Raw genomic sequence first — 12,368 nt, 5'->3', positions numbered from 1 at the left:
TGTACCATTCACTGTCCCTTGCATTGCCCTGTTGTGACAACAGTTGGGATGAAACTAAAGAGCCAATTGCAGCAATGGTTTTCACTTCCAGATTCTAAGTTCCTGCTGCATGGTCTGTTTCAAACAAATGAGCTGCTTTTAATGTGGTTACTTTTCTTTTCCCCTCTGTCAACAGGATGTACACCCTGCAGAAGTTAGATTGCTTATTTTGGAAAACATCCTTTTAAATCCAGCATATGACATTTATCTTCTGGTAGGAACATCAATTCAGTACAGAGTTCAGAAACTGAGGCAAGGGAAGATCACAGGTTTGTTCTGTTCTCATTCAGTTTTATTTTTTAATGCTTTGTGTGAATTTTTAACTGCTGAGAAATTTTAATTGTGTTTAAACTGCTTTGTTAATGTTTAATACTGTTTTCCTAAGGCACACAATGATACAGCTGTGTAGTTCTTTCAGTAAAAAAAAATTAGTGAATGTTAAGAATATACTCTTGCAGATTTGTCAAGGATGTAGAGACAAGGGTAACTTAAAATAGGAGCTAACACTGTCATTTTAGAGTTGACAGTCACTAAGGAACTGACTTTCTTACTTAAATCAAATTTATATTAGTAACTTTTCTAACAGAAAATGTTTTATTGGCAAATGGATTTGCTTCACAAAGTAAAGCCTGTATAAATGTGAGTGAGCTGGCTTTGTGCCCATTTCAAAATGCAGTGCCTTGAGTTTTCTCTCCTCCTTTTTTCCTTTTTTTCCCTTTTGTCTTTTTTTTTTCCTTTGAAGCTGGAAATCAGTTGAATGTTAGGTCTAAATACTGAGATGATATTAGTTGGGAATTGCAGTTTCACAGACATCAAATTTGCCAAGAAGCTCTTTTTTTTGTGTCTGTGTTGATGTGATTACAGAAGCACTATTTTTACAAGACACTAAAAATATTGATTTAATATGTGCACTAAGCATCAATAAAAAATAATCAGCAATAATTAACAACAGCTAAACATTGCCACACCTGCTTTTATTGTTTCCTGTGTTTTGTTTCACCTCCAGAAATAGCAATGCCATCAGAGCAGTATGAGCTGCAGCTCCAGAACAACATCCTCCATCCCAAGGGAGATCCCTCCCGGTCAGTTGCCAAGCTGGACCAGGCAACATCCACTGTGACTGCATTGCAGCAGGGCCAAACCAACCTCATCCTGGTGCACAAGAGTATCCTTCCTCAGGAATGCCTCTCCAGCCACCACTTTGTGGTAGGAGAAAAGCTTTCCACCCTTGCCAACACAGAAGGATCAAGTTATCCTCATTTGTACTGAGACTCTGGAAATCAAGAACCATGGAAAGCAGTACTGCTGTGAATTCAGTCTCAGCAGAGCTGTTTGATGCCTTGGAATGTTTTAACAAATTAGGTTGGCAAAAGATCCCTTAAATCCTGTCTGTTCCCCTCTGTCACTTTAGAAATGTATGGGGCTTTATTTAATTTTTATATTTCAATCATTATATTCTCTAGTGAGATCTCTCCAAAGTGCTCACTGTCTTGCAGTGAAGTGGGGATAATGTTTATTTGCAGTGTACACTTAGCTTTAAAATAGCCAAGGAGGCATGAGGAGTCCCAGGAGAGTGCTGATCTTGATTGTGCAGAAGCTGTGTGTTCCTTGACTGAGCCCTCAGGTATCCGCATGCAGGGGGTGTCCAGGCTGCCCAACAGCACTGTCTATGTGGTACCTCCTGCATATTTGGGTTGGTATTGCTGCAGTCTTCCTGATTGCTTAATGCAATTTCTGGCCTTGTTTCTGATTTTCACACTGTATCTCCACACTTCCCGTTCAGTGTTAGTTTTCACAGAAAAGTAATTTTATTCATAAAAGTAGCTCAATGAGAAATAGGTTTTATGTACTTTCTTTTATCTCTGTAGTCAGCAGTTTAAAATAATGAATGTTCATCTGCAGAGTGTGGGCACCAGAAGCAAAATGCTTTTCTCCATTAGATAAAGAGGCTGTTGGTTTGTGCTGTTCAATATTTCCTGTTTTGCAGGATTTACAGTTCATCCAGGTGACAGATGGGTCCTGGAAATGGGCAGGCTTTATGAAATTACAGTTGACGTGTATGATAAATCAAGCAATAAGGTGTATTTATCTGATGTAAGTTGAAATGTTTAGATACTTTTCAGTGACTGTCTCCTAAATCCTGACTTGCTTTGGAATTATTTGAGTGGTTTCTTATTTACATTGAGACAGGACAGTGCAAAGCTTGTTGTTTCTTGCCTTTTCATTCTTTCCATTTGTTTTGTTGTTGTTACTTTTTAAAAATAAGGCACTCTGGGTGATTCATGTGATATTATTGGAGTCTTAAGTGCTGTAGGAAAAAAATGGAAGTTAGACAATGTATGTCAGGTTGCGTGGAGCTTGGAGCAACCTTAAATCATCCAGCGCCACCCCTGCCATGGGCAGGGACACCTTCCACTGTCCCAGGCTGCTCCAAGCCCTGTCCAGCCTGGCCTTGGGCACTGCCAGGGATCCAGGGGCAGCCACAGCTGCTGTGGGCACCCTGTGCCACAGCCTGCCCAACCTTACAGGGAAGAGGCTCTTCCTAAATTCTATATACTAGGTACCAAATATACATAGTTCTTAAATTCAGAAGAAACTGAATTTAAATAGTTCAGTTGCAACAAGAAAAATGTTATTAAATTACTGCTTTTCAGAGTATTGGAGCTAGGGGAATATTATTTTATTTGCACATAATTGCTTTTTGGGATACAAATCTGAGTTTGAGCTAGAGCTCAGCAGTGTGCTGTTGAGGCAATATATTAATGTGTTCTTTCGTGTTGAAGAAGGAAAAAATTAGAAAAATACTGTAAAATATTAATTATTTAGTGGTATTCATATGAGTACTTTAATGTTAAATTACATGTTGCTGATAATTTAAAAGAAAACTTTCTGTAGAGTTAATGTTACATCTAAAGGTAAAATCTTACTGAAAGCCTGAAACTTCCATAGGGAGAGTTCTGATCAGTTTTAGCAGTGTGTCTTTGAACTGTGTTATTAAGCCGTGGTTTGCTCACTGACTTGTATGTTCAGGGTTTTCTGTCCTCCGTTGATGTCACTTACCTGTGGCAATTTCTGTTTCATGTTTTGATTTTAGAATATCCGAATTACTACAGAGCTGTCCAAAGAACACTTTGAGGTGCTGCAGTCCTCTCTGAATGGGTCCTACCATTATGTGATGGCTGTGAAGGCAGGTCAGACCACGATTGATGCTGCACTGACATCAGTAGTTGATCAGGTGTGTCTTTGTGAAAACTCCTTTGCTTCACTGGGAGGCCTAAAAATATTTGAGCTGTGCAGTAGTAACTTCCTAGCAAAAGGAAACCTGAGAATTACACGGGTCTGAGCTGTCTTTCTTTGAACAGATTAAGAGGCAAATTCTAAAATCCTTTCTTCATGGAAACTGTCAATTGAGTCAACAGAGGATTTGCTTAAATTAAAGACTGTGGGATTTTCCTCCCGAGCATGTGGCAAACTCCTGTTAAGGCAGTGGTGCACAGCACTGATTTCTTTTCTCGTGGCAGATCCTTGTGCTGGGCAAGGGGCCTCTCACAGGCTGAGGGAATTTTACACTTTATTGTGGTAGGATCCTCACTCATACCCTGGCCTTGTTCTGCAGTCAGTTACATTGGGGAAGTTTGCTATCAATTGGTAAGTGATCTTAAACTCTGGAATGACAATCTGCCAAATGTATTAGCCTGCACATTTCTCCAAATTAATATTTATTAACTTTCTGCTGGTTGGGCAGGCTGCTGAATGTATGGCTAACTAGGGCACGTGGTGTGGAAGTGAGTTAGTTGCTTTTGCTTGAAAATTCAACACTTCAGCCCATTTGCTGTGAAATCATTTTAGTGATTCCTTGAGCAGGATTTAGTAGCTCCTTCAGTGTGATAAGCCACGGTCATTTTCTGTGTCAGAGATGTTCTCTTCAGTGGAAAGGCATCCCCTGAGAGCTGTTTTTCCCTCAGAACTGCAGTAACAGTGTGTTGTGCCAGAGGGTTGTGGCACTGCAGTGATAGCAGAGCTGTGAAGGGCAGTGTTTGGGGGGCTGAGCAGTGGCTCTTTCAGGCTGAATTTTGTATGCAGTGGGATGAGCAAAGAGTAAATATAGGTGTCAAGCCTCCAGATTGGTTCTCCAAATGAGGTCTCAATATAGGACCAGTGAAAGAGGGTATTTCTTCTTGCTTTTAAATTATTGTGGCCACCTGGATCTTCATAGCAATAGCACTCATTTAATACAGTGCTCATTTAATACCTTGCTGCCAGGAGCTGTTTGCTCACTAGGAGCTCTGTTCATAGGTGGTCCTAAAGAGTTTTCCTTCCTCTCTGAGGTGTTTTCAAGGACTTGTCTGTACCTAAGGACTAAACATTAACTCTGGGAAGCTCTGTGTCGCCATTTATAACACTGTGCTTTTGCACTTTGCAGGATGGAGGTGTTCATACCTTACCAGTTCCAGTGCAAAACCAGCAGGATGTGGAGATCTATGTTCCAATACTTCTTGTACCCAGCATTCTGATGTTTCCTTGGCAGCCAAAAGCAGGAGTCTACCAGTACACCATCCAGGTATGCCAAAGAAGTACCCAGCTGCAGGGAGTGTAGCTCAGGCAGGCACACTGGGGCCTGATACCTTTGAGCTAGGGTTCACTTTGGATGCTTCAGGCATGGTGACATCCAAAATGTAACTTGGAGGAACTTCATGGGACATTAATTACAGGAATTAATATACAGTTCAAAAAAAGCACCAAGAAACCAACAAACAAAAACTCGTCTGCCTTCCACCTCTGGTCTTCCCTTCCTGTTTCCCTTTCATGCATGCACCACACACCTATGCCTGGAATGGTTTGGAATTCCAGGAGCATCTTATATCCAAAGATCCACAGCAATCATTAGAGGCTGCCCTTTGCTGGCAGGGATGGGAAATATGAATGAGTGTGTGAAGTGACTGCAGAAAGGGCAGGGCAGGATTAATTAGCAGCACTCTGCCAGCTTTGGACATCAGTATTCCTCACTGGCCATACACCTCGTGCTCCTAATACAAAGTTCCAGGGAGGCAAAGGCCACAGCTCGTTTACAGAAGGGATGATTTCCATGTTTACTAGGTGTGTCTTTGCTCCCAAGGTGTCAGTTATTCCTTACGCTTCACAAAGCAAATGGTTTTTGTTCCAATATCCAGTATCTCCAATCTAAGTAGGGAAAAGGAAGCTGTGCTTTCTCAGCCCAGACTCTTATCCCAGGCCAGTGATACCCAGATCCTGCACTCAGGTGTTGGATGCACAACTCCTGCCTCTCCCTTTTAGCATAAGTGGTGTTCAGTTTTGGATCTGTGTTAAGTAAACCATATCCAAACAGGCAGCAGGACACTTGGTGCCAGGGTCTTCTCCCAGGTAACAAGGGACAAGATGAGAGGAAACATCCTCATGTTTAGATGTTTAGACAAAATTTTTTTCACAGGAAGAGTTGTCAAACACTGGCACAGGCTGCTCAGGGCAGTGGTGGAGTCACCATCCCTGGAAGGGCTCAGAAATCATGGAGTGTGGCACCTGAGGATGTGGTTCAGTGGTGGATTTGATAATCTCAGAGGTCTTTTCCAGCCTTACTGATTCAGTGACTGCATGGAAAGAATCAATCTCACGGGATTAAACTGCATTCTCAGTGGAAATCTAAGAGCAGCTTCATTGAATTAAGCCTTGCATCTCTGGTTGTCTGTTCTGTGGGATTAGTTTGGTTTACTTCATGCTATTCCTGACCACACCAGCAGAGTGTGGTAAAATTTCTTAGTATTAAATCTGCATTTTCAGTACTTCATAATTCTGCTGGAGTTTTCCTAGTAAGGGAGAGGAAATGTAGTTTTGTTTCCTACCTCTCTCACAGTTCTATTCTCACCTTATCTTGCATATATAATGAAGTATTTCACTAGAGAGCATTCCTTCATGGTGCTGCAATAGTTGTATTGCTGTTCTTACTTTACTCTGATCTTTTTCTATAAAAACATAGAAACTTTTTTCTCCCAAGATTAATATTTAGCTGAAACATTTCTTCTGGTCTCTCCATCCCACAATACCACTGGTCAGCAGCATACACACAGCTCAACTGTTCCTGCCTCTCCATCAGAGTTTGGCTTCCCCTCCATAGCTTCAGTCAGGCTATTTCAAATGGGTGGATGAAGTTTTTCTGAAAATAAATCGAAAGGGATTTTTGGATCTAGCCAAACTGTGTTTATAGCTGAAGTAACTCCCTCCAGATGGTATCAGAAGGCCTGGCAGGTTTTCCTTTGGCAGCTGTCTGGTTTGTTGGGGGTTGCTTTGTTCATATTTGTGCTAATGAGATGGTTTGTGTTGCCTTCCTTCCGTGCACGCACGAGAGGTGCAGTGCCAGCTGTGTGAGGCTGAGCACGTGGAGGTTCCTGGGGAGGGCATTGCTCACAGGTAGCAGTGTGGAGCTCCCTGCCAGGCTCTGGGTAATGATGAGGCTGCAGGGGAAGTTGCTTTACCCTTCCCCTCCTCAGTGCAGACTGACTGCCAGAGAGAGAAAATGTAGTGAGGTATCTGGGGTTTATGGCAGGGACCTGAGACTTCATACAGTTATTGAGAAGTGGGTATTTCTGTTTTATGTTTTCTGCTCATCTCCCTGTTTCATTTAAAGTACCTTTACAAATGTGCTGAGCTCTTGGATTCTTTTAGCCTTTCTCACCACATCCCATGCATCTCCTGTAACACATCACTACCTGTTTATTAATTTGTCTGTGTCCTTCTGTAATCAGGTTGTGCATGTGCTCAGAGGAAGGAAGAAGGGAAATTACCCTCCTCTTCATTTTCTTTTTATTCTCTTTTCCTGGTAAAAATTACTAGCTAAGCTCCTGCATAATTTAGATTTGTTTGTTTTTCACACTGTCCCTCTAGACAAGATTTATCACCTTGTTCATTTTTGATTATGAAATAGGTTAAAGGAAATGTTTAGGAAATTAAAGAAACAATATGCATTAAAAAATAGGTCCAGAGTTCACCTGTGTTTTACTCTGATGGAACTTTTGATATTTATTTTGGTGTATGAAAGAAGCTGAAATTAAAATGAATGAAGGGTAGAAATCTTCTCATCTCTCTCTTGCTTATGAAGTTCTGAGGTGTTATTTTATTTGTATGTCCCATTCTCAGGCCATTCTTGGTTTTCATGCAAGATATCCGAAGCTGTGGAATGTGAGAACCGTGTACTTGATTAAATGTTTGAAAGATTTTTCCCTCTGTGTTTCAGGCTCAGGGTGGAAGTGGCAACTTCAGCTGGTCCTCCTCTAGCCAGGCAGTGGCCACAGTGACAGTCAAAGGGGTGATGACCACGGGGAGCGATGCTGGGGTCAGCATTATTCAGGCACTTGACGTGCGGAACCCCCTGCATTATGGAGAAATGAAGGTAAGGGATTCATTGTTCAGTGACTGTTCTTGAATATGGGTTTTGGGAGCAGCAAAGGCACTGAGAATGCCATAGGCATTCCCCTTCCACTTCCTCCCCTGTGGCAGGTTAAGGATTTAGTTTCAGTTTGTGCTTCAGGGCACCAAACACTGTCCAGTGCGTTAACTTTACTCCCATTTTTGCCCCTTCCTGATTTCCTTGGTAAGTCTTTTTCCCTGATGGAAGTTTTAAGTGCAAGAAGGAAATGGTTATGGACTCCAGGCCTGGCCATCTAAGCAGACAAGCCAAACTAAAAATTCATTCTGTAGGGTGATAGGTGGGTGTTCTCCCTTGATACCAAAGGGTGACAGTTGTTATCAGGATGTGCAAGGAAATTTCTGTCTGGAGAAGTGACTGAAGTGAGCACAGTACTGCAGACTGACTCCAGAACCTGAGCTGGCCAAGAAAAAACAGTGTTTTATGAAAATTAGGAGAAAATGGCAATGAAAAACATAGCTCCCAAGAGGAATTTTGTGGTGTCTCTGCAGACCATCCCCTGTTCTTAGGTCATGGTGGTCAGTGTGTGTTGTGGAGTGAGGAGAATGCAGGAGCAGTACATCTGGTGGCTGCAAAGAGAGGGGTGTGACATTAATTGAAATCTGTTCAGAATTAACCTTACACACTTGCTCTGAAATAATTCTCTGAACAACCCAGGATGCTGCTTTTTAGCAGTGCAGCAATTACCAGCTGGTTACACAGGAATGAAGATTTTTTTCAGCTAAAACTTCTTATCCTCAAACCTAAGTCAAAGCCTGAAGACAGAGAGAAACCTGTCCATGTGAGCTTTCAGAGCAGTGTATTGCACAATCTGAATAGGTTATTTTTGAATGACTTTGTTCCTGTGTTAGGAGCTGCTTTCTTTGTGGAACAGCTCTTCAGAGTTATATTTACTGACCTCAGTGAACAAGTTGTTAGTAGTAGTAGTTTTAGGAGTAGTTAATCCACACAGATTACAGCTTTATCTCTGTCCCATATGGTTTGGTATCCTGAAGCCAGTTGCAGAAGATTGAGTAGTTAAAGATACTGCAAATAAAAGCTTTCACAATAGCAATCACAGTGATTGCTATGAAATCTGTGGTCTGAGGTGGATTCTTTAATGAATGCTAAACCTCTCCCAGCTGGTGATGGTACCTCCTGGAGATAGCACACAACTTAGTCTACACTTCAAAGTGTGTAAAGCAGAAGAGAGAGATACAGGAGCAGCAGTAAATGGGAGGCTCACAAGCTGCTGTGGGCTTGGGCTGGTGTGGGAGCAGAGCACTGACCCACCCTGTCCCTGTTCCTTCCCTGGGGCAGGTGTACGTGAGCGAGCCCAGCGCCATGGAGTTCACTGCCTGCCAGGTGGAGGCACACGTGGGGCAGGTGCTGGAGCTGCCCCTGAGGATCAGTGGCAGGACCAGCATGGACAGGGGCGAGCTGGTCCCCCTGAGGGACTGCTCACAGCTGGAGCTGGCCGTGGAGCTGGAGAACCCCGGCGTGTTCAGCCTGCTTGAAGGTGCTTAAACTCCCTGCCTGGGTTGGAAGTTAAATTGGTGACAGGTCACACCTTTCCCAGGTCACCACGTCACACTTCTCCCTTAAATCACTGATTCATAACTCTGTACAGTATCCCCAAAGTGCCAAACCTCAGAAGGGAGGGGGGTCCAAGTAGTTTTATTTTGAGGATATATTTGCTTTTTTATGCAGAATGGTTTGAGTTAGAGAGACCTTAAAAGCTCATCCAGTCCCACCCCCTGCAATGGGGAAGCACACCTTTCACCTGTCCCAGGCTGCTCCAAGCCCTGTCCAGCCTGGCCTGGGGCACTTCCAGCGATCCAGAGGCAGCCACAGCTTCCCTGGGCACCCTGTGCCAGAGCCCTACTGCCCTGTCAGCCAAGAATTCTTTCCCAGTATCCCATCTAAACCTTCTCTCTTTCAGTTTGATGCCATTCTCCCTTGTCCTGTCCCTACATGTCCCTGTAAAAAGTTCTCTCCATCTTTCTGGTAGGCTCCCTTCAAACAGCCGTGTTGAATTTGATGAACATGCCTGGGCATTTCTTTCTAAATAATTTCTAAATAAAAATTTTTTAATTTATCTGACAGGAAGACTTAAGCCAAGTGCTGATATTTGCAGTGGACTGAGAGTGAAGGCTGAATTTCAGGGGTACACCAGGCTGGTGGTTGTGTACGCCCACGGGCACGTGCGCCTCAGTGCCAGCATCACCATCGCCGCTTACCTCCCTCTGAGAGTGAGTCTGCTTCCTCTGCTCCTGGAGAGATCCAGGATCGAGCACTGGGACACCTTGACATGACAGGGAACTGGTTGTGTAAGGAATAGGTTTGAAAAACCGAGGTGGGTGGGTTTACATTCCAGCACTGGTTGGTTCAGTGAAGAAAATAAGAAAGAAGCTGAGTCCGGGGTCAATAGATGGAAATATAGAAGAGGCTGCTTTGTAACCTTGTCTGCAGAGGCCTAGCCCTGACTGCAGGCTGAAGTCTTGTCCATTTCACCATAGCTTTCCCTCAATATGGAAAAAATGTTAGTGTAAATCCTACAGATTTCTGGTTATAATGATGTAATGTGATGTTGTGAAACACAAACTGGAAATGGTTTTTGTGTACTAAATGTTAGGTTAATTGCTGTGGTGGTGAACAGCACAGGTTGTCCCAGGAATGCACATCAGTGTAGAATTTGTTAAATAGGTTTGAAGTAAAACTTGTGTAGGAGAATAAGTACATACACAGAACTGTTCTGGAGAGAGCACTGTCAAATGAAAGTACAATTTGACATAATTTCATTAATTTTAAATACTTCTTTAAAAGTGTATCAGAATACTATCTCTGTGCTCAGAAGAATATATTAAGGGTCTCCCTTTTGCTGTAATTCTTCATGAGAGAGATGTGATTAGAATGCAGCTAAAACTTGTCTTTGGAGCTGTGGCTTCCTTTGAATCTAATCCAGCTGGACAGAATCCTTGTGGATTTTGGTGCAGCTCTGTTTTTCACTAAGTGTGCTGACAAAACACTGCATGGAAGAAACCACAGCCTTATCCAAGTGTAGCTGTTCCATTCACAAGGAAGTTTATTTTGCAGAGCACAACCAAATGGTGTAAATAGATGAGTAATTTTTGATTAATTAATTAATTGATTACAGGCTATTGATCCACCGTCTGTCGCTTTAGTGACTTTGGGTTCCTCTAAGGATGTGTTGTTTGAAGGAGGACCAAGGCCGTGGGTCCAAGAACCTTCCAAGTTCTTCAGGAATGTTGCTGCTGAGGATGCAGAAAGCATTGCCCTGTTTTTACTTGAACCTTCCACACCTCGAAACAACAACCAGCACTGGGTTAGGGTGCTGTGCAGGAGCCTGGGAGAGCAGGTGAGTGCCAGGAGGGCTCGCTGTTGCCCTCCATCAGGCACTGAGAACTGGCTCCAGACAGATTTATGGTGCCATATGCCTGTTATGTAGCTAGATGCTTTTATAATGAGCCAGTAAAGAACTTGGGTAAGTACATTGTTTATGCATTGTGATGCAGATTTTTAGAGTGAGCATTTCACAACACTATGTTAAAAAGTTTATGATGGGTTTATTGCAGTATAAGTTCCAAGTTGTGGAAGACTTACGTGGTGGGATGTGTTGAACATCCTGATGAGTGCAGGTTCAGTTTGCATGAACAGGATCAGGGCAGAAGGTTACTGAGCAGGCTGACTCCTCTGTCTGACCTGCTCTTCTTAACTGTGTTACTTTCCAGTGTAATTTTCTTTATTCTAACAAATGGCAGCCACAGGAATTGTCTCTGCAGCCTTTGTGAGCATGGCTGTGCTCATTCTCCACCTGATTTCATGGTCACCAACATACAGAAGTGATTTCTCCTGCTTTACTCGCCCTCCTCAGCCCATGAAGCTTTTAGCTTCGATGTAATGTTTTCTTCCTGCAATTCTGCAAGGCCTAAGCATTTTAGTTGGGCTGCCAAGTTCCACTGATTTCCTCAGTGGACACATTGCAAAGTGGAGCTGTTTCTGTATGTTTTGAATCTGCAACTTTAAAAGGAACAGGCCGTGGTGTTGATGTGCAGGTCTGTGCAAGGCTGGCTGTCCCAGCACCTCTCAGCTGCGTGGTTCTGCCCAGAACCAGAGCATTGGGGGATGGGGCAGAGCTGCTTCAGCCTTCTCTGGTTTTGTATCCAAAACTTCACTTTGCTGAAGGCTAAAAAAGGAGTATAAAATAAAAGATGAGATGTTTTTAAACACACTGAAGTGACTATAAATGTTGCCTTTGGGCTGTTCTTTTCTCACTCTGCAAGAGCACCTGCTGTTTCCTTTTTCAGTTACAAGAGATTTGTTGTTTGAATCAAATTTGATAGTAATGAACATGAACACCGAGGAAGATTTCCCAGGAACAGTACTTTCATAGAGATAAAGACCTGTTCTTGAAACGTGCTCCCTCTTTTACATCTTCCTGTGTCTTAATAGTGCTGTAAATCCCCAAGAATTGTATTTTTGCTTTTCATTCTGATATCACAGTGTAACTGAGACCTGTGGAAATACAGCATGCCTGAACTCAGCTCTTTCCTCATTTGCTGTTTTCAGGTTATTACCTTAACAGTTGGGAACAGCCCCACAGTCACCAACCCTTTCCCAGTGGTTGAGCCTGCTGTGGTGAAGTTCGTCTGTGCTGTCCCTTCCCGGCTGACTTTGATTCCTGTTTATGGCAGCCCTCAGCTGGATCTCTCCTGCCCTTTGCTCCAGCAGAGCAAGCAAGTGGTAAGCCTGGGAAGTGTCAGGAGAACAAGGTGTTGTTACCTCTGAAATATCAGTGTTTGGAGCTCCATGTGTGAAATAAAGCATCTGAGCTGCTGCAAGAGGAGCATTAACTCTGCTGTGGCCACACTGGTGCCCTTGGGAGCTCCTG

The 12,368-nt window shown here is 43.1% G+C and overlaps 1 protein-coding gene across 1 annotated transcript in view; it reads left to right on the top strand.

Annotated features, from left to right (window-relative positions):
* Positions 1–12,368, top strand: part of NUP210 (nucleoporin 210) — a 49,465-nt gene that overhangs the window by 12,481 nt on the left and 24,616 nt on the right. Inside the window, exons 6-16 of the mRNA XM_064432156.1 lie at positions 176–308; positions 1,046–1,204; positions 1,664–1,732; positions 2,027–2,133; positions 3,134–3,274; positions 4,463–4,600; positions 7,286–7,441; positions 8,777–8,975; positions 9,563–9,708; positions 10,614–10,835; positions 12,047–12,220. Of these exons, the coding sequence (XP_064288226.1) occupies positions 176–308; positions 1,046–1,204; positions 1,664–1,732; positions 2,027–2,133; positions 3,134–3,274; positions 4,463–4,600; positions 7,286–7,441; positions 8,777–8,975; positions 9,563–9,708; positions 10,614–10,835; positions 12,047–12,220 (1,644 nt within the window). The remainder of the gene's footprint in view (positions 1–175; positions 309–1,045; positions 1,205–1,663; positions 1,733–2,026; positions 2,134–3,133; positions 3,275–4,462; positions 4,601–7,285; positions 7,442–8,776; positions 8,976–9,562; positions 9,709–10,613; positions 10,836–12,046; positions 12,221–12,368) is intronic.

Source organism: Passer domesticus, chromosome 9 (genome assembly GCF_036417665.1).
Source record: "Passer domesticus isolate bPasDom1 chromosome 9, bPasDom1.hap1, whole genome shotgun sequence".
Classification (NCBI taxonomy): Eukaryota; Metazoa; Chordata; class Aves; order Passeriformes; family Passeridae; genus Passer; species Passer domesticus.
This window is presented reverse-complemented; position numbering and strand designations above follow the sequence as displayed.